This window comes from Arctopsyche grandis, chromosome 4 (assembly GCF_051622035.1).
Source record: "Arctopsyche grandis isolate Sample6627 chromosome 4, ASM5162203v2, whole genome shotgun sequence".
Lineage (NCBI taxonomy): Eukaryota > Metazoa > Arthropoda > Insecta > Trichoptera > Hydropsychidae > Arctopsyche > Arctopsyche grandis.
This window is the reverse complement of record NC_135358.1, coordinates 5,083,163-5,106,794: the sequence shown is the minus strand read 5'-3', so window position 1 is coordinate 5,106,794 and position 23,632 is coordinate 5,083,163. Positions and strand designations below refer to the sequence as shown.

General features: G+C 33.7%; 1 protein-coding gene across 1 annotated transcript; it reads left to right on the top strand.

Annotated features, from left to right (window-relative positions):
• Positions 1 to 39: 39 nt before the first annotated feature.
• LOC143911225 (NADP-dependent malic enzyme-like) lies at positions 40 to 23,632 on the top strand. Its single transcript, XM_077430019.1, has 13 exons — positions 40 to 115; positions 12,654 to 12,825; positions 12,912 to 13,070; positions 14,195 to 14,376; positions 14,531 to 14,711; positions 14,789 to 14,917; positions 17,427 to 17,609; positions 17,686 to 17,911; positions 17,983 to 18,125; positions 19,115 to 19,285; positions 19,362 to 19,485; positions 20,663 to 20,880; positions 21,824 to 23,632. Exons 1-12 carry the CDS (start codon positions 87 to 89, stop codon positions 20,866 to 20,868), a joined length of 1,905 nt encoding a protein of 634 aa, XP_077286145.1. The 5' UTR covers positions 40 to 86; the 3' UTR covers positions 20,869 to 20,880; positions 21,824 to 23,632.

Below are 23,632 nucleotides of genomic sequence, written 5' to 3'. Positions count from 1 at the left end.
GAGTGGGGTAGGGGGAGGGGACGGGAGGGGAGGGGCTCGTTTCGCTCAATCAGCTGTGGTGTGTGGAGTTCCGTGTTCGGCGCGCGATGTTGTCCGCGTTGCCCTGGAGGCTGCTGTGAGTACCATCTCTCCATCTATCCATCTCTTCATGTCTTCATGTCTTCATCTCTGCTCGACATTGCTTAAAAGTATACGTCAGAGAGGGCGTAGCCTCGACCATGGCCACGAACAGTGCGCCTTCACTCATGCGATCGATATTCGGGATCGCCACGGTAGACTGAAAGAATCGCGTCCCCTCTGCAGAATCTGCAGGGACCTCATCGCAGACCCCCCGAGGGGACTACGCCCCTCGCCCATTCACCCCTTCGATATGAGACACGCCATGTCCGTTTCAAAACGAACTGATTTCGCGCCAAATTCGCTCGTGCTCGTACCAAAGACGTCAAGTGCGCATGCGCGTCTCGGCCCTTTCGACTTACGACTCAAAAACAAAAGAATATTGTTTTGTCGAAGAAATGCTAAACGTCAAATTTGAATTAATTTATGAATCATTATTAAAAAACAAAACATTCAATACGAAAGCGATTTTTACTTTAGTGAAACGGCGCTATGCGAAAGGGTGAGGGTTAGAGCGAGACGTCTATAAGGATGCGGTTACTCTTTTTAAACTTTTGAATTATGTAAGTAAACAAAACACCTGCAGAACGTTACAGTGGGGATCAAAAAAAAAATGCGTCTATTTAATATTTGGCAACAAATCAAAAACGCTTTCGTTCGGCGTAAGTTTGATTCAAATACGATCTTATAGATTTTTTTTTGTTTGTTATGTAAACGCTGTGCGCTGGCCTCGTTTTCCGGTAATCGGCTTTTATATGTGAGTTTTCAGCCGGGCTCTTTTCAGTTGTTCGTTGCGACTTTAACTCGACAATGAACCAGTTTGAATGTAGACGAGGCGTTTGACATTATGCTGCTTGATTTATTTATAGAGATTCGACTGATTCTTGGGCCGGAAATAGCCCATATTTCCCGCGGTGAATGTTGTGAAATTGCCATTTTTCGTTCGAAATACGCCGTAATTCGTTTCAGCAATGGGATACTTTTCATTGTCGTTCATTACGTATTCTGCGGACGAGGAGAAGCACCATTAATTTAGATTTTTGGAAATATGAAACGTGTTATGTCACAGTGAAATATTGCTGTCGCGCTTATAAAACCGTGATCAAATTTTGCGAAGGCTTCAGAAACAAAATATTCTTATTTAATTCTTCATATTTGTAAAAAATATATTTAAATAAGTACAAGTTCTTTGCTAATTTGTAATTGCAATTTTATTTTGGTGATTTTTAGTATAAGCATATACAAATGTTGTAATTTTTACAAGGCTTTTTATATGTTTCACTTCGCTAATAATTCCGGTGAAATTCGTTTTTAAATTTTACCATTTTGCGCGGTTTGTAGACAGTGGCCAGTAGCCTTATATGTTTGACTTTCCGCCACCCACTCGCTTGTCAGATTTGAATTTCTAAAACGCCTATAACTTTACCTTTTTCACACTATACTGTTACGTACGCCGCGGATTAAGCGAATAGAATCCCAGAGACTATGTGACCGTTCAAGGGTTATCTGTTAACGGATTAACTAAGTGCTTGCACTTAGACCAACGGATATCTGTTATCGGATTAACTAAGTGCTTGCACTTACTTTCAGGATTATATCTGGACTCTAAGTGCATTTAGGCTAAACAATGACCGTTATTAGTCCTTTCTCAGAATCGGTACGGGGAGACCCAATGTCGTGGAAATACATATCCGAATACGTGACTATACAACAGGTAAACAGATTAGACGTCCTGAGAGATCTACCCTTTATAAGGCGGCACGTAGGTGATATCATGTTATTCTGGAATGAGCACTGCCAGTGCGTGTATCTCCGTAATCATCAATAAATGCTGTGAAACGACTGTTGGCCTTTTACTTGGATCCTTCACCCACCCCTACGCAACAATACCTTATAAAATTTGCATTATAGGCTTTCAATATCTGTTAATATATGTTCACTTCACTAATATGTTAATCTATTCACTAATAAGTCTTCTAATATATATAATCGCGTTTATTCGTAGTTGTGATATAATTTTCGAATTCTTATTTTACATCTATTAAAACAAAGAAATGATTTCAAGACCAAAAAACGGTGGCCACTCAATATACACATATTTACCAATCAATTAAGAGCTTCCCCTTTATTATTTCTGAATAAACTTTTTATTTTATATACCTATCAAGTGCCTGTAGTATGCATATATGTATAAGTACATATTTTATTTTTACACAGACATATACGAGGAAGGCCTAACAGGTAAACTCCAATGCGCCTTCCTAGACAATTAATTACAACCATTGAAGCATTTTTTAATACATAAATCGCTGTATTTCGAGAAGCTGAAGGCATTAATTAATTAATCCATAGACACATCTATGGATTTAAACTTGTACATAATTTTTTACATATTTGTGACATAGCGGGTAGGATAAATTTTGCCAATTTGATAGAGGAGTCGTTTCAAGAATGAAATCAGATCAATTGGCAAACTTTGATAGGAAACGATCGACTTGGAGTCTCAAATATCCAAGTCTGACCGGCAGCATGAAATATTAGCGCGGGATCGAACCCGGTAACCTCTCGGTGCTAAACATAAACGCAACCACCGAGCCATACTGCCGGCTGATATACCATAGATATTTACATATAATGGAAAACAATTAAGCATATGATTTAAAAGATGTTACATCAATAGTTTGGCGATACTCGATACGATCTTATCACACTTACATATATCGCAATTTTTATCCAAGAAAAAAATTTACAAGTTGATTATTAAATATAGAATAGTGTTATTTGCTCGTCACAAGTGCATTAAATATTCTGCGTGATTTTATCGTTATCTTTAGGTAAGTTGTCAGTCAACAGAATAATGGAGAGAGCACCATTAAACCGACATATTTATACATCATTCATTTCAGCAATCTGAGATAAGAGTTGTCATACCCATCGATCGTAAAGATTGTATTACATATGGGTTTTTTGTACGTGTCGAGATTATAATCGGCGATAGATGAGCCGCGACGATGTAATTATTGTATTGATCACCGATTTGATTGATTCAATCAATCATCGGCGAGCATACATAAGTCATCGCGATTTGACGGTCATGGCGATTAATTTATTTTAATTTTAAATATCTAACTATAATAAAAGAGTGACGCAAATTTGTTTTTTCTTACAGCTTTTCTACAAGGCGAGTGTTGATGGGTATTTAGGAATTTTTTGACGGTAAATTTTTAGTTTTCCTTCAAAATTTGGCTTACGAGGCGTCGTAAAAAATCCTTGTCGGAAACGTTACGCTATTTTCAACACAAACAATAGTTCTGGCATCTGTTCGCATTAAAACTGACCAACCAAAATAAATAATATAAAAAGAAACGAAGTGTTTTGCGAATCATACTGTAGGCGTGTCTGTGAACTGTTTTTCTACTAATAAAAAGTGCCGAGCAGAGCTGGATGCATTTTGAACTACTGTCAATTTTCATTTTTACAAACCTCCCTTACGTTTCACTTACGATTACAATTCAGGAAAAAATTTGCCTCTGATCGTTTTCATACTTTGCCATATTGATCATTTTGGTCATCAATATAAGTAAATGGATCCTCCGCCATTACGATAGAAATAAAATATCATTTAAGACACGTTTGAAGTTTGCAAATTTGAAATTTGGGTGACGTCTATGTAGTCTTTAGTTTTATACATAGATGGCGGTAGTAAAATAAAATTATTCGTATTTTTATTCAAAATAATAATTCATATAAATCTTAATATTATATACAAAACTAAAAAAGAGGTTTGTTTTTAAAAATTTTTTTTTACAAGGCTATTTTTTCTTTCTAGAAATCGTATTCGGTTGAACATTTTACTCGAATCTCTTCAAAACGTTTGTTGACCGTTTAAATATTTATAAATTCGAAACGCAAACAGAGTTTCTAATGTGATGATTTTAACAGTTGATATGAGTGCTGAAAATGCTAAATTTTCAAATACGTATTATCTCATTAGATATTGTTAACATCATTAAAAAGAAAAATAACAACTATAAAAACCTACTTAAACGATATATGTATGTGCTACACTTATGTGATAATTAGACTGGTTATCGTAATGAGTAATATAAGTAGTTGTTTGGATTGTTTACTGATCGCTTAACGTAATGATTCTATTATCCCAGATTCCTTTTGGAAATTCCATTTGGTCTCATTGTTGCAATATCAGTGAGGAATTTCTTTGGATTTGTAATCCTCATCGGGATTCAACGCAAGCGTCAAATGGTACTAAGGTCGTTCAAATGAGTTTTACGACATAGATTCCGCTTAGGGATTGCGATTCCGGTATATCGATTTACCGGTAAACCGACTAAATTTCGCTATATGTATGCAAATACCGGTAAATTTTAAATTTTACCGGTAATTACCGGAAACACTTATCGCGAATTAACCACTTAATTGCCACGCGTCTGTAGAAACCATTCGATTATTTTATTACATGTGTTTAGTGCCAACCCTTGACAGTACCTCTTGAATATATCACAAACTAACGACAAATATTGACTATTTTCAATTTCATTAGTATCACAAGATGTTTTTAGATGTCCCTGTGAAGAAACCAAAATTAATTTCGAGTCATAGCCTGAAATACGTAAGAGCGCGCACCGGTGCGCTTATGGCGATGAAATGATTAAGTACATATACAGACATATATTGCATAATATTACATTAAAAATTGATGCAAATGGCGTATTGTGGAATTTTGTTTATTTTCCGTATTAAATGTGACTATTTCAAATTGAAAAATTCACCGGCAACACAGACCAACCAAATCGTAATAAATGTGATTAGACGGTTGTTTCAATTATGATCGAAACTTTCAAATGGTCCAAACTTTAAAGAAGTAAACATGATTGGTTAAAAATATAAAATAAAATTTATTTATTATTACGAATTATCTTTAATGCATTTATATGACCACCTCAGATTTATTTTTAATTATTTATGATTCAATCTAGGTTAACGTTTTCAGGAAAAGTAACCACATACAGTTATCTAATCCACAATTTTTTTCATTTACCGGTAAATACCGGTATGCCGGTATTAGGAAAAATCATTTACCGTTTGCTTGTTTATGAAATTTTACGGTAAATTTCAATCCCTAATTACGCTTCAGAAGTTATTTTGTTTTTGCATACACATTGCGAAGATTCATCCAAAATGATATTACGTATTCTATTTAAAGATGACCCTCACCAGACGGGTTTACAAATGTCAAATAACACGCAAAATATTGTACACAATAACAGACGGATCTAGTTTGGGTAACGGGTTATTTGGGTTCCAGTAACAAATTGCGTATCCGGCCCAAGACAATTTAGGGATTTGTTTACTCCGTTTTATCTTTAAAATCAATTTGTCGAGAGATTCACTTCATAAGTGTGGTGAGAGGATTTTGAAAGGGAATACTTGACGGAGACAGATAACAGCGAAAAGATTAAAATGACAATGAGTTAAAATAGGTTTTTGGGGCAAGTAGGGGAGTTTGAATTGAATGTATATACATAAAGTAGCTCAAGGCAAAGACAAAAGGAAAGTAGATTGTAATTTGTTTTCGAATTTGATTGAAAGAACCAACCCACACGATTTTTTTGTGAAAATGAAATCAGTTTGATAGTAGGTAGTACATACGGTGATCCGACAAACCCGCGCAGAACAACCCCGTCAATGCCGCGCAGAAAAAATTACGAATTGAAATGAAAACAAAATCTCTTTAGTTTTATTCGATCTTACAAGACTGCTTAGTCGACTGTATTAAAACCAGATTTTTTTTTAAACGCTATTTAATTTTTTTTTAACTTTATACAACTGAAGGCAACTATTCCTAACAAACCAGTTCTCGTTCCTTTCACAAAAATGAGCACATTTAATCTAATATCTAAATTAACTGTTCGCGAAATATTTTCATATGCCGTTTTTAAGGACTCAAAACATAATATTATTAAACAAAACATCGGATGTTCAAGCATAAAACTGCAACCGTCATAAAGCGATATGAAGGTTTGACATAAGTTTATTTTTTGTCTTTTGTCGGCATTTACTTTATATTCCGTTTTTCATAGTTCGGCGTTTTTGATACCTAAAATATTTTAAATTATTTTCATTGCAATTGGAAACTTTCCATTTCGTGATAAGTCTGAAGCCCAATTAGGCAACGTTTTTTGTGACTCTGATGTCTAACTATGAATATGTGCTAATTTTTATGATATAAAACATAATATATTTTATCTTGCGCGGCTATGTCGGTTCCGCATTGTCATGCGTGGTTTTGTCGGTTTGGTGATTATTGGTCACAAAGCGTTCGCCTTAAAGTCACTAAAATCTCTATAACGGAACATCTGGCAGCCGAAAAGTCCATCATACTAACCATAACTATCATACTAACGAGAACTCGAGTGCCAAATATTCCGTACTAGTGGTTTTACCCGGTTTCGCTCGGTATTTGTAATATAAACCGCTTAAACATGACTAATCTAATAGTAAACATTTTATTAAATTTATTTGTATAGTTTTATTTTATATAAATCTGCGCCACCGGCGCCTTCACCCCCGGGGAATTCGAATCCTTTGAATGGAAAAAAATCGAATCGGCGCCTGTGAATCGAAAAAAAAAAATCGAATGTGTTGTCTACGAACCATCCAACCAAGGTTATATATATACATATATGCAAAGTTTCTTTCGAAATTATATATTAGATTCGCGATTTTCATGGCAAAGATTGTCTTTTGGCGATCGCAATGTGTTTTGTCGGCGCGATATTGTCGTCTGCCGTATTTTCGGCGCGACATTGTCGGGGTGCCAGTTCATACGTAGGTACCCTACGGGCAAGACCCGAAATGGCGGTTCTCCCACATTTCTTCAAATATGGCATATACCGTTATTGATTACTGTCAAGCAAGGATTAATACAAGGATACAATTTTATCGAAAACACTCCAGGGGGTGATTTTGGGATGGTGTTTGTTGGGCGTGCCATGAATTATCTAAAAAAATCATGTGCCATTTCGCCCTATAGCGTTTACTTTTTCACTGTAAATAAGTCAATAAGAGATTCGTAGAAGTTGTCAACTCAATTGGGTAGGTTCATTCCATTTAAGTTAGAACAAGTGTGAGTAGAAAAAAAGTATGTATGTATGGTTAAGGTAAGTATATGAGTCATCTATTATAAAGTTTAAATTGGAGCGAGAGAAGACGTTATGCAAGCAGAGCAGTGATTTAGCTTATTATAACTTCCGCTGATGTGCGTTTATGCAATTCTCGTATCAAATTTGAGCAAACTTTAAACATAACTTGACGATTTGAGCTGAAGTTCTTAGCTCGATTGACATAGTTCATGAACTTACTTCAGAATAATGAGAGCCTATAATGCAAATTTTATGAGATCTAGTATGGAAAAGAAAAAAAGTTATAGGCGTTTAAACAAGATTAAAATCTGACAATACTAGTGGGTGGCGAAAAGTCGAACATATAAGGTTACTGACCACTAAACGTCAAAATGTCCAAAATTTTTGCATTTTTAAACGTGTTAATTACGATAATTTTTCATCATCAAACTATCAGAATCGATTTAAATTTCCATCGTTGATCAAACCGCGCAAAATAGCTAAGTTTCAAAACGATCGGAAGATATTGAATCGTTAGCGAAGTGAAATATACAAGAGGCTTGTAATAATAAAAAAATAATGATGAAAGATGAATCTCTTTAATGCAATTGGAGTATAATCCATTTGGAGTACCACAGGGTTCTAAATTAGGAACTCTGTTGTTTATTTTAGATATTAATGATTTGGTGAAAGTATTTGATATATGTTCATATGTTTACGGATGATACGTTAGTTTATATTGTAGGTGATGATGTGCAAGTTATGAGTGATATTATATGTAGGGAATTACAGTATTTAAGTGATTGGTTATGTGAGAATAAATTGAAAGTGAATTTAAGTAAGACTAAGATGATGTGGATGAATAATAAAAGCGTCGTGAGTGATGTGATTATGGATGGGATAGTGGTAGAAGTAGTAGTTAATATTAAGTATTTAGGCATTTATTTGGATTGTAAATTAAGTTTTAAGGTGCACGCAGATCATATTATTTAAAAAAAATGGCAAAAAAAGTTGGTGTACTTTGTAGGTTAAGAAATTTATTAAGTATAAAAAGTAAAATATTGATATATAATTGTATTGTACGGCCTCCTACTGTATACTGTGCTACAGTGCTCAATCTATTTAGTGGTTTGTGTATTGATAAACTGCAGAAAGTGCAGAATAGAGCAATGCGTGCAATTTTGAATGTGAGGAAACGTACGAATGTAAGAAGTATGTTAGATGAATTGAAATGGTTGGACATTAGAAATAGTCTTAAATTAAGCACTTTAAAATTTATATATAAGCTAGATAAGAATCTATTACCCAAATATTTTAGTAATCATATAGTTAGGAATAGAGATATACATAATTATAAAACGAGAAATAGAAATAAATTAATTATAGGTAGAGTTAAGAAAGCTAAAACTGCAGGAGGTGTTTTTCACAGAGGTGTTCAAATGTATAATGCCCTTCCCGAAGGCATAAGAAGTGCTAATAACATTGATGCTTTCTTGAAGGGTGTTAATAGATACCTCTGTGGAAGGTGATTTATAATTTTAGTTGTTATTTTGTGTCATATGCATTAGCAGTGTGCTATATAAATAAATAGCTCCATCTTCATAGCAACACGATTCTTGCAGTAAGTTAAAAGTAACAAAATGTAATAACCATATACATATTTGCATCCCACATAACCAACGATAGATACGTCGAGTACAACGCTATCTAATATATAAAACACTAAAGTTTGTTCGTTATATATGTATGTATCTTGAACCATCGTACTACGTATTTTTCGTCAACTAAAACACTCAAGTTTGTTCGTATATGTATGTATTTATGTATTTATGTACCTACGTATTTTTCGTCAACAGTCTATTGTTCTGACGTCATCGAACAAATAATTCGCTTTTTTCCGATTCAAAGGATTCGAAGATCCCGGGGGCGTAGGTGCCGAGGGCGAAGCCCTAGGGCTCCGGCCCCTAGGGGGCGCCGAGAGCGAAGACCTAGAGCTTTGCCCCCTAGGGGGCGCAGACCCCGGGGGTGTAAATATAATTTTTTATAAGAGACTTACTATATATGTTTGTTTGTTCGTGACAGTCAATTTAATAAAAAAAACAAAAGAGTATTCAAATAAATTTATATAAAATAAAACTATTCAAATAAATTTAATAAAAATTTTAGATTAGTCATGTTTAAGCGGTTTATATACCGCTGAAACATGACTACCGAGCGAAGCCGGGTAATAAAGCTAGAAAAACTATATAAGTAGACAAGGTCTGAAAAACCTCATACAAGTGCTGAAGAGTTGCTTTTAGTGCATTTATTTGTCACCTGTTCTTGACCTGCATAGCAATACTTTCAGTTGATTGGATTATGCAACGCTTTTGCTTTCACTCTGGCTGACATTTGCGGGTGCTATTCGAGTGTACTGCTATTATGATACAATGTTGGCTCGCGTTACAGCGATTCGCCAAAAGAGACCTGCGAAATATTGGCAAAAAGAAGTACATATGCATCGTACTCCATCTCATCTACGGTAATGTGACGTAACCAGATGTGGCACACTGTTATGGTCACGGTTAGTTGTGTCGTCACGCGAAGGTCGATACTCCGGCACCGGTTGAAACCGGGAAATGAGGACAATGACCATGCTTTTGATGGGTAGCAATTATTCTTTGAATTGACATTGAACTTGGCAATTACCTGACGAATTCGGCTCTTCCTCGTTGGTAACAGCATAAATCTAAGCGCAAAATCGACTACTTAGCTGACTTTATACTATGGGTTGTTTTATGTCATCTTGTTTGATTGTGGTCATATTGTTTTATGTTCGGTGATTATTCCGCAAAAAGCGACTCGCGCTCCTCACTATAAAATCTCGGATCACGGAACATCTGGCACCCAAAAACTCCATCAATCGAAAGCTACACACGCGAAATATTGTACTAGCGGGAACTCGAGTGCAGATATTCCGTATTCGCGATTTTTGTGGCAACGCTTGTCGTGCGCGCGATCGCAAGTTGCTCAATAATCCGTTTAACATTGTTCTATTTGTCATTTTGACTAATATTTCAATATCAGAGCCAACTTTATTTAAATTTTTGTCCAAAGATTAATTTCTAACTGACATAAAACGTGCAGCTCTCTGCGAACACACGAAAAAAAATTAATTAAAAATGTAGCGTACTGTCAAGGGTCTTCATTACTGATTTACCGGTAAATTGTCAAAATGTCGCAATCATTGATCATTTTTTCGCAAATTAAGTACATATACAGTCATATTATTGCATTCAAAATCGATGCAAATGGCCGTATTATGGATTAGGTAGTTTTATTCAATGTCCAAAATAACTAAAATTTTGGGATGAATAGGATGGTATGCAAGGCAGTACACTCATCATATTTCTATATTCTTGTATGGCTTGGTTACAGGTCTTGAAGCTTTGTACTGTAATAAAATAGTAATAGTAGCACAGTGTAATAATAAAGCCCGGATAACCAGGGTGCCGTTCATTGTTCAAATGTTGTAAATGCATTGTTAAAGGTTTGCCGAACGTTTTTTCAAAGCATTTACAACAATTAAACAATGAGCGGCGCGCTTTGGGTCCGTACTCTAGTAATAGGTTGTAGCGAGTATTGAGCCTTCTGTCAGTTTGACAGTTCTATTAAAGGACCACTGATGCATTCGCAAGGGTGGCTACACTGATGCATGCTTTAGAGTGGCAACACAGAGCAACCAAGTCGTAATAAATGCTATCAGATGATTGTTTCAATTATGATTATTTATTATTATGAACGAATTTTATTTATGTATATGAATTTTATTATTTATGGTTCGTTCTAGGTTAACATTTTAAGGGAAACTAACCACATACAGTTATCTACTTCAAGCTATTTTTTTCATTTACCGTTAAAAATCGGCAATGGGAGAAATTATTTACTGTTAAATGCAATTTGACGGTGAATTGCAATCCTTTGTTCTATAATATGTAATAATTACTTATTATTAGTCACCGGAGCCTGAGGGGGCCGTGTATTGTTCAAAGGTTGTAAATGCATTGTTAAAGGTTTGCCGAACAATGGATAGCACTGTGACTATCCTACCTCTACTTATTATAGAACAAATCTTTCTCATCGTTGACGTTAATCTAATATATAATTTCGAAAGAGACTTTGTATGTATGTTTGTAAGTATTTTTGGTTGGGAACATCGAAAACAAAACAAATTTTCTAAGTCGACGATTCGATATACATTTTTTTCGATTCAAATAAATTTAATAAAAAACAAATCAATATTTTACTATTAGATTCGCCATGTTTAAGCTGTTTATATTACAAATACTAAGCGAAGCCGGGTAAAACAACTAGTGGAAAATATTTTTTGGTTATAAAATAAATAAAATATGGTTGTGATTGATACAATTAGTCGCTAGTTTGAAAGCAATACACCATTGCTAATTTAAAAATATAAAACGTTTTGATAAGAGTTTGTAACTACACGATTGTTATCGAAACCTCGATTAAAAAATAAGTACACAAAATACTTCACATTATGAACTCAGTATTTTTCCTTTGAATTGTTCTTCACACTCTCTTTATATCGATATTTTTGTGAAAACATTTTAATTCGACGGAATTTTCCATCAATTCGGCAAACTAGTCATACACAAATGAAATTTGATATCAAAACATTCACAACATGTGCAAATTTATTTCGCTGTCGAATTTTTATTCGTCCCACACATTGTGGTCTATCAAACGTTTTATACTTCCCTTTAGTGATGTCATACCGTGTCCCGTCATGATATCATGTAATCACAGTGTGATGACGGCTCGATCACATTACATACACCGTTATTTGCCATTGGCCATGAAAGTTGACTGGGAGTACATTTTCAATATCATATGTTTGCTTATATATGTATGCTCCCATAGAAACCTTGACTATGGCTATCGCGTTACGTGGAAACAACGTTTCACACGTGTTATTATATTCTTTTCTATTTAGAAAATGACCGATAGGCAACACAGAAGCGTTTGCTTTTGTCTGAAAATGAATTGAGACATTGCATAAGTTTCTATAATAGTAGTCCCTCATTTGCATAGTGTCCGTTCAATAGAGACGACAGTAAAATAAATTTGCATGGAATCTATTCAACCGAAAACTACCTATTTTTGAACTGAACTATACTCCGTTGTATTATGTTGCATCATGTTTTGTAAAGACATAGTAACTGCCCATTTAGTATTTGCCGGTGATATATTCAATATAAATTTTGCTTTAGTGCTAATAGCAAGTGTTATGAGTGTTCATTGCCAAGAATATTCCTCACTTCACTTAACACCAGCACCTTATATAATGTAATAACGACGGTTCTCAATCTGATCCATCATTTTGTTTGATTTCAGCGTGCGGAGCCCTAAGGGGGCTTGTACTTCAATCGGTATATGGGGAAAAGGAAATGCTCCATTTCCACCGTCTCCGTTGTCGTCCCGGGACTACCATGAAGTTACCGGTGACATCATCTGCCCGTCGATGGTTATGGGCATCGACCATCTCAGAGATCCACGACTCAACAAGGCAATCTACATATATATTTATCTCTATTCAAATTTGTAACTTTTTTACATACATAGACCGGTTTTTAATGATTGTTTTGATTATAGGGTTTGGCATTTACGTTAGAAGAACGGCAAGCTTTAGGAATACACGGCTTGCAACCGGCTAGATTTAAGACTCAGGAAGAACAGCTAGAAATCTGTCGGATATCGTTGGAGCGATATCAGGATGATCTTAATAAATATTTATATCTCGTGGAATTGCAGGTATATTACATACATACATATGTGTGAAGTATCTATTTAATATGCTAGTCCAATGCTTGCAACAATACCTTGGCTTTATTAATGTTCAAGTGAAGGCTTTTATTGAATGAGTCAATACGTGATATGTTTTTTACACACATATAGATACCAAGAAGAACTAACAGGCTTAACCAGCAGAATAGACTAGTGTTTAGCTTATAATGCTTTGAACAACATGGTCACGGGTTCAAATCCCACCGGATTCTGCTGGTCAGACCTTGGTTTTGTGACTACAGGTCGATCGTTTCCTATCAGAGTTTGCCAATTTACCTGATTTTCATTAAAACGGTTCCAATAAATTGGTAACCTTACCCATTTTCTCGCAAATCTCGAGTTTTCAGCAATCTCGAATTTTGCTGAATTGTATAAAATGCTGCAAATTTACAAATTTGATCATAAATGTCTCTGTGGATTGATGTGTATTTACTGAATTGTTTAAAAATGCTGTACTTTACAAATTTGACCATAGATGTCTCTGTGGATGTTAATTGATATGTGTTTACTTTGTATAATTCTAATAACACTTGTATCAAAATGTACAATGTTTCTGGCCAGGAAGGCGTATTGGGGTTACCTGTTAAGCCTTCCTGGTATAAATAGATTAATAAGCATCATAGAGACCTCTATGGATAAATTTTGACAATTTTTTTTGACAAACTTACATTTTTGGAGCTTTTTTTTTTATATAAATCGTCAAATTTTGAGATTCTGAAAAACTCGGAATTTGCAAGACATTTATGGACAAATTTGTAGCATTTTTATACGAATCAGCGAATTCGAGATGCTGAAAACTCAGAAATTGCGAGAAATGGGTAAATGTTGAAAATTTTTTGGAACCGTTTCAATGAAAATCAGATAATTTGGCAAACTCTGATGGGAAACGATCGACCTGGAGTCACAAACCAAGGTCTGGCCAGCAGCAACCAGTGGGACTCGAACCTATGTTCGAAAGCATATATGCTAATCACTAGTCCACGCTGCTGGTTCATATCTATCGTTATATGTTGGATCTTCCACATCCTTTTGTATAAAAACACTAAAATCAGCTTCTTAATATGTTATTGATACTTTTGTTCATTTTACAGGACAGAAATGAAAGACTGTTCTTCAGACTGCTGTCGGAACATATCGACAAAATGTTACCAATAGTTTACACCCCGACCGTAGGCCTTGCTTGCCAAAAGTTCGGACTCATCTATCGGAGGCCTCGCGGTCTCTTTATCACGATAAACGATAAAGGTCACGTTTTCAATGTCTTGAAAAATTGGTAAGAACCATCATCATGACTCATTCATACATGCAACTGTCGCATTAAAACTTTGAGCTGTTGTTGAAATACATATAGTGCTACTGTTTTGACACTGTATTGATATAAACCAATTAACATAATTGTTTCTAAAGAATACTTGCTGACATCACAGGCCTGAGCCGGACGTGCGTGCGATTGTAGTGACCGATGGGGAGCGTATCCTCGGTCTCGGAGATCTCGGAGCTTGCGGAATGGGCATACCCGTCGGAAAGTTATCTTTGTACACGGCGCTCGCGGGAATCAAGCCACACCAGTGCCTACCAGTTACTTTAGACGTCGGCACCAACAATGAGGTGAACCTTGTGTTTAATGTTAATTGCACGATCTATAATGACACGCTTGTTATTCATGATATTGATAATGATTGCAGAGTTTGTTAGAAGATCCACTTTACATTGGCCTGAGGCAACGGAGAACAACGGGAGAGGAGTATGACGAGTTTGTTGATGAATTCATGAGGGGTGTTGTGAAGCGATACGGTCAAAACACTCTAATTCAAGTATGATATTAACGTTAATACATTCATATTTATTTAAATACAAAAAAAAAACAATATTCAACGAGGACTGTTATAATACAATTAATGTTGTACCCAATTGAAATATCATCGCATGGGCGTCTGCATATTAAGTTATTAAATAAGTAAATAAAAAAGTAATGTTTCGGCCTGTGTTCGATCCGCATTCGGTCGAATTTTTTTCAAATATTGAAATATATTTAATTTAATATTTATATTTAATTGTTTAGTATGAAAAAAAATGGTATAAACTATCTACATATAAACAATATAAAACACCAATAGAAAAATTAATTAATTAAATAAATTTTCAATAGATGGCGGTAAACGCTTAGAGACTTAGCGCCGTTTATTTGTCTAGAGGAAACATTGGTAGCAAGCAGTATATATATATATATAATTTTTTTTCTTTTGTTATTATATTCGTATACGCTTTGGCAGTGGTTTAGCTGTGACATACATATGTTTGTCGAATGGAAACGACTATTATAATACTGCGAGCGTTATCTCAGACAGACATACACACAGAATAGCGATATTATATATATGATGCACATACATACATATGTACATCGTATATATAATATCGCTATTCTATCTGTGTGTCTGTGTATCTGAGTTAACGTTTCGATTCGACAAACATCGACATGTATGTACGTCACAGCCAAACCACTGCTAACAAAATGTATGAATATATGTAATTACAAAATAAAAAAACTTCTATATATGCTGTTTACTACCAATGTTTCCTCTAGGAAAAGTCTCTGAGCATTTAGCGCCATCTATTGAAAATTTATTTAATTAATTAATTTTTCTATTGTTTATGTGTAGGTATGTAGGTAGTTTTTACCATTTTTTTCATATTAAACAATTAAATATTATATAAATATATTTAAAAGGTATTTGAAAAAAATTCGGGTGTGACCAACCCATGACTTTATCTATGTATTTGAGGAATATAAGAAGGTTACAAAACAAAATTCGATATTGAACTGATGACTATGATAGCGATACAAATTGAGCGCAAATGTATGGAAACTTGCACAAAACAAAAGTTTTACTTCCGGTTGTCTGATTGTGTTCAAATTTTTTTTATTACTAAAAATCACTATCAGTATCATACTCATTAAATATCAAGAAAATAAAAATAATTTTAAAGGTCAAAATAAAATATTGAAATATTGTTTTAAAAAAAAATACTACTTCCGGTTTACGAATTCTGACCAAAACCCTACCAGCTCTAAGTTAGTACATAAAGGATAGAAATATAAATTTTCAGCTCAATACGTTCAGGGGTGTGGACAGAGTAGTGGGCACAACATTTTTGACCTTTCTACGAGGAAAAAATCCCACTTACGGTTCAATTAATTAAGTGATTTTTTTTATTTTTACTTAAAATTACTATTTTTATTATACACAATAAATATCAAGAAGCTTAAAACAATTTAAAAGGTCAAAATAAAATAATGAAATATTGTTTTAAAAAAAAATACTACTTCCGGTTTACGAATTCTGACCAAAACCCTACCAGCTCTAAGTTTGTACATAAAGGATAGAAATATAAATTTTCAGCTTAATACGTTCAGGGGTGTGGACAGAGTAGTGGGCACAACATTTTCGACCTTTCTAAGAGAAAAAAATCCCACTTCCGGTTTATAAAATATAATAATTTTTTTTTATTTTCATCAAATTGATACAAGAATTATACTTGAATTTTTTTGTGACGAACACACATGTTTAAGGGGTCGAAAAACTGCTACTTCCGGTTGACGGATGCTAACTAAATTTTATAATTAACTTGGTATTAAACTTAAACTTCTAGATATGAAATTTCAGTTCAATAAACCAAAAGGTTTCTGAAAAAAACATAAAAAACTTCGATTCTCTAGAGTAAAAGTACTACTTCCGGTTCAGATAGAAATATTTAAAAAATATGAGGTTATAAAAATTATTATTTGTATCATATTTAAAAAAAATTCAGTCCGATTCAGTTAGTGGTTTTGGAGATAATTGAATTCAAAAACTTAAAAAAAGAGGACACCTATAAGGCGAGGTACCATTTCCGGTCAACTTAAAAATTTGAAAAAAATTTACGTCGTGTCGATAAGAATTTCAGTAACCGATACTAAGTTTCAGTTCGATAGGACTAACGGTGTTAAAAATATCCCCAAAATACACACCCACACAGACACACACACACACACATTTTTTCTAGATCATGAAAACGTGATCAGTGATCGATTCTGAGTTCGAATCAGTCAAAATCTCGAGTTCGAATTTTCGCATGATCACAAAACTTCATCTATTGTTACTACGTACATAGATAAAGTAAAAATTCGACTGCGTGTGGATCGAACACAGGACCGACACATTTCCTTTAATTTATTTTATTTAATAACTTAATATGCTAACACTCATGCGATGATATTATATTGGGTACAATGTTAGTATATTATATTTTTAATATATTAAATCTGATTTGAAATTTTAGTTTGAAGACTTCGCTCAACACAATGCGTTCAAACTTCTAGAGAAATTCCGATATAAGTACTGCACATTCAACGATGATATTCAAGGAACGGCTGCAGTCGTTGTAGCCGGTCTAATGGCTAGCGTTAGAATTACTAAGAGAAAAATCAGTGAAAACATCTACCTTTTCCTCGGCGCTGGTGGTGTAAGATTACACTACAGTTTAATTCATGCTATGAATTTTATCATTGTTAATTTCAACCTTGTTTCATATATTTCAGGCTGCAACGGGAATTGCAAACTTGACGTGTGCTGCAATGCAACACGAAGGACTATCCGTACAGCAAGCTCATGATAGAATTTACATGGCTGATGTCGATGGATTGCTATGTCCGTCGAGGCCAGGGGGATTACCAAATGGACCAGCCGCAGCATTCGGAAAAGATCAAGCACCCGAAAAAGACCTTGCAACACTCATAAATAGAATCAAACCCAGTTGCTTAATAGGTATAATATAATATCCACTGAATGTATTGTTTCAATGAAATATTCAACAATTAAAAACTGCTATTGAATAGGTGCTTCTGCGGCCAGTGGAGCCTTCACACCTGAAGTTTTAAAGATGATGGCTGAAAACAATACCAGACCTATTATTTTTGCACTTTCAAATCCCACCGATAAGGCTGAATGTACGGCTGAAGCTGCATTCACACACACAGAGGTGAAATATCCATTTTATTTTTTTTATTTTATCTTTAATTTATACCAGGAAGGCCTGACAGTTAACCCCAATGCGCCTTCCTGGCCAGAAACATAGTACATTTAATACAAATATTACACTGTTCGACACGAAAAATGGTTCGGAGACGAGATATGATTTTTCTTATAGATCTATGCCCAGTAAACACGAATCTGGTAATGAAAAATGTTGATTGGCTTGAGATTCGAAGATATATGTGTTTTTTAAATCGCGTGATTTTTCTATATCTTGGTGTTGTTCAGTCGATGTCTCAAAATCTGTCAATTTCCTATTCAAAATGAATATTGGAATTTAAAGTCGGGTATTTTATCTTTCATTTTTAGTACTTTTCAGCTTTCAAATCTCTAAGTTAATCGTCCAGTTTAAATCAAAAGTCAAAAGTACGTATTTTCACTTGAGATTTTTTCCCACTGTTAATACTATTTTATATTGAGTATTTTCTATTGAAATATGTTTATTAGGATAGTGTTTTGGCCACACTATTTTTTGTTTTCGTTTAAAAGGGTTAATTGGAAGTGTGCTGAATTTTAAATCGGTAAAATTGCGAGCTAAAAGCTCGTACTAGTATTTATTTACTCGTATTTACGAATCTGATTTTAATTAATATGGATAATATATTAAATTGTCTTTATATGAGAATGAAATAAAATTCCACATAGAAAAATTATATTTCGACTATTCTTGTAGATTAATAACAAAAATTCGTTTATTTTATCGAGTTAAGCCAGTTATCAATAGAATTTTGTTATTAATCCACAAGAATAGTCGAAATATGATTTTTATAAGTGGAGTAACAAATCCAAGGTCTGGCCAGCAGAAATCAGTGGGATTTAAACCCATGACCATTCTGTTCAAAGCATTATATGCTAATCACTAGTCTATTCTGCTGGCTATATCCTAACGAATGTTTTTAAGTTATATATTAATTCGTGTATGTATTTTATTTTTAGGGACGCTGTGTCTTCTCATCTGGTTCACCGTTTGATCCCGTCACAGTCAATGGCAAAACTTACTATCCCGGTCAAGGCAACAATGCTTATATATTCCCTGGAATAGCGCTTGGCGTTATCACTACGGCAACACATCACATTCCCGAGACAATGTTTTTACGAGCCGCTCAAGTATGCAAGGTTTTATTTTTGTTTGGCTATTTTGTTTTCGGATGTTATTTTATAGCGTGTTATTCTGTTATTTCAGACGTTAGCTAATTTTGTAGAACAAGCCGATTTAGATAAAGGTTCTGTATATCCTCCTTTGAAAGCGATTCGGGAAATCTCACTAGCTATAGCCATCGAAGTCGCCAAGATGGCATACGAAGAAGGTATTTTACTTGATTTATGTTATTCGCATTTGTTTATGGTTCCCAAGCATATGCTTAAATCGTTGGATTATTATATTATATGTACATACACATGGAAATGATTTTTATTGAGAGTAAAGAGAACCTTTTTCTTTTGTATTTTTTGTCCTGTTCAATTTATGTCGCATATGAGATGTTGTGTTAATTATTATTTATACTTTTGAGGTACTGTTAATATAATGTGCAATGAAATTGTTCAAATAATATGATTGGGAACCTGAAATTTTAACTTGTACAAACTAGTTTGATATTCCTACTCCTATAAAATTAGTCAATAATAATCTAATGACTAAAATAAGGGATAATATTTTTGGCATGGCTGTAAAATAAATTACACGACAATTGTCAAAACGACATTTAATGTTTTAGAGATGGGCATTCGCATATAATGTCATGATAAATACTTAATTTGTCTGGAAATAGGACTATTTTGCCGGGCCGATAAATGGTACCCCTAAAATAATACTATTGATCTGATGGCTCGTTGATTACTAGTCAAATGTGAACCGGTCACAGGACAACCGGTCGCTCTAAATCGGTCACACATGATCACCCGTCACACTAAAACTGGTGACGAGAAAACTGGTCACACCCAAAAATTAAAAATTGGTCGAATTTTTGGGTGTGACCAGTTTTTTCGTGACCAGTTTTAGGGTGTGACCAGTTTTAGTGTGACGAGTGATCACGTGTAACCGATCTAGAGCGACCGGTTGTCCTGTGACTGGTTCACATATGACTAGTAGTCCGTTTCCCTGATCTGATTTGTATGAAAATAAAGTCAATTGCAGGTTCAAAAAAATTTCGGCAATGCATGGATTTAATCTAGATGTGAACCATTTCTAATACAACGACACCTATTGATAAATATTTTATGTATTATTTTAGTTTAATTTATTAGATGGCGTTGTATGTATGTAGGTTCGTGTCCATGCTGAATATTTTTTTTGACTTAGTATTAATTTTCACAATTTAAAAAAGTCATAATACTCTTGCTTGTTGAAATTTAATGTCCATTAAGTCTTGTCTTGTTATTGTTTTGGATTAATGTTTTCCCCCCCATATCTGCCGATATGATGTTTATAATGTGTGATTTTTGTTTAATGTATACATGTGTTTGTTCCTTCATCGCAAATAAAAGGTTTGGCGTCAGTTTATCCCGATCCCAAAGATTATGACAGGTTTATTAAGTCGCAATTGTACAACCCGAACTACGAACGATCTCTGCCAATAACGTATACTTGGCCCGAGGACAATCCGGAGCATTACACGGTGCGGCCGTTGCCGAAAACATTACGACCCGAAGGAAAAGAGCAGAGATCTCCAATTATTTTCGATAAGCATTAGTGTAAAATTAAGGTGGGATTGCTTTTCGTTCATTTCTATGTTAAATGTTTATTTATTTATTGGCTTTAAAGCGTACACAAAGTTGAGGCAAAATTGTAAAGTCACTGGACGCTGCTGAATGATGCTTTATTTTCGCAATCGAACTCGAGCATGGAGTTTTTGTTATTGTTCCTTGAATGTTTTTCGTTTCATAGCATACTTTATTCAACCATATATTTATTTAAAAAAAATATTAGGGGCACCGAAAAGTAATCAAAGAAATATTCCCAAATTCCCTGTCTGTGCAGTTTTCCTATGCGACGAAGATGATCTTGAACTATAGACCATGGAAAGTCAATCTTTGTCGATAATTCCTCGATGATTTGACGAGGATCTGATTCCACTATTGATGTCAGGATATCATCGTCTAATTTTTGAGATCTTCTTTTCGTGCGATCTGCTCGATGTCCCTATTCCCATTTTAAAATTATTTATACCCCGGATGACACTTGTTTAGTTTCAAAATATCCCTGTAAGTATTTGTGATTTTTTTCACCGCTTCGTTTGCCTTCATTACTTGGTCTAACAGCATAAGATGACTGCAAGTGCCCTTCCTCTATTATTGGTCTTGACATCCTTTCTCAGGTAGAAATTTTTGTTTTTTTAAACAGAAACAATAAATATATAACAATAACTTCATCATAATAACAAAACCTGAGTGTTTACTGGACCGTGTCTTGACACAAACTGACTGCGAAAGAGCTCGTTGAAAATTTTTGATTATTTTTCAGTCCCCCTAATACATTTGAATGCGAAGTAACTGATTTTGCGATTTTTTAGTTAATTTATTTATTAAAGTGCTTTAATTTTATAAGTTTTCTAAACAAAGTGAGTAAGATTTATATTAAATTTGTTATTTTTAAGTGCAATTTTTTTTTGTTGCCGTGATAATTTGAAATGTTTGAATGTTTTGTAGGTTTAGCATCCATGTATCCGCAGCCATTGGATGCAAAGGCTTTTATTCAAAGTCAAATGTACAATGCCGATTATGAAACTTCATTGCCTGAGAAGTGGAGCTGGAAACCAGAAGAGAAGTTCAACATCAGAGAAATCGATCCGGTCTCTAAAAATATATAATAGATTTGATTTCAATATTGAATAGATAGACATGTTGAATTGGATTAAATTTGAACAAAATGCACTCGTTAGATAAATAATTTAATAATCTAATTATTTATTTTAGAAAATAATTTGTTTAAATGCAATAATAACTACGATATAATATTATATCAATTTTCACCGCAACGTATGTATATCGTCGGCACCATTTTTAGTTAAGATTTTACGTAGAAGTCATAATAAATATATAAACTTGTATTTGGCTCTCACTCAAAATTATTTTCATTGGTAAGATAGATTAATATTAAAAAGACGAGCCTTAAAAAAATACAATTATTTGCGTGTATGTATTAACATTTTTGAGGAATGTGACGGTGTTCATCGATATGTAAGTTTTGTATATTTTTATGTACCCAACAATTGAAAAGCCAGTATGTATTTGACAATTCTATTTATTTTGCATAATTTATCATATTTAATTCATAAAATAGTTGAATATATTCATTTTATGATACAGATAAAATTTTCAATATGAAATTATGTAAAAGGCTTGTGTATAGGATAAGACCAATTAACATTATATAATTGAATTAAGTTACGATTTATTATTATTTATCAGTATTTATCATGATTTGTGAAATTGCCATTTTGTTAAACACCATGTATGTATTTATTTTGTCCATTTTGTATTGTAATAATACATTCTGTGTATTATATTATAAAAACAAGAAAAAAAAACCCAGCCAAATACTATTTGAGAGTTCATTTTTTTATAATGTTATTTACGGTAAGATTAAGCATTTGTTATCGTTTTGATATTTAACAATTTGCCAACCAATGTAAGGTGTAATAAATGTGATTTTATATATGTACCTATGAACAATGTTGCCGGTGCTAAAAGCCACAATTTATTATTGCAAAATCAAATATATATATGTATATTTTGAAATCGGATAAAGAAATTCACAAATTATTGAAATTTTATTCAAATATCTTAACATAATATGTAAATTTGTTGACATTCTCATTATTTGCTTCGAAAATGAAGTACATTTGTATGTACTTTTGAAAATTAAAATTTGGAAAAACTTAAGAATACGTTTTGTATTCTCAAAATTTATATTTTCTTTAGCAATATATAATTATTTATTTATATATATATGTCTATGGTTGTATAATGTTTGAAATGTATGAAGCACTCGAGTTATGTGTCGCAGATGGTATAATAAATGTTAATTATAATACGAAGTCCTACTTTATTTTTGAACGAATTCACCGACGATGTAGAAACTTGTTTAACAAATTCCTATTTTTTTATGATCAAATCGATTTATTTATTCGGAGTACACTAATTAAGTAAATTGCTTTTTGCCCTTTTTTTGTATTGGCACATGCACACATTGATCAAACAGAGATTTGCGTATTCAAAAGAGAAAAAAGAGATAGCAGTTGAATCCATTTGCTGATTGCCTTACCCGCTTTGTATCGTACTGATTTTCATACAAGGATCAGAATTTTTTGTTTTCATTCTATATGTTCCGTTTCATTGATAGAAATATATGTATATTATTCAATTTATTATATATTTTTTTAGTATACTGGTAATGTAATAACGTAAGTATTGATTTTTTAGATTAAAATCGTTATTAAATTATTACTGTCGTTG

What these genes read in the sequence shown, in the direction of transcription:
- LOC143911225 (XM_077430019.1), top strand. Translation starts at nt 87, where the DNA reads ATGTTGTCCGCGTTGCCCTGGAGGCTGCT. An exon ending in TATATCTCGTGGAATTGCAG is followed by an intron (nt 13,071 to 14,194) that starts GTATATTACATA and finishes TTCATTTTACAG; the next exon opens with GACAGAAATGAAAGACTGTT. An exon ending in TTTTCCTCGGCGCTGGTGGT is followed by an intron (nt 17,610 to 17,685) that starts GTAAGATTACAC and finishes CATATATTTCAG; the next exon opens with GCTGCAACGGGAATTGCAAA.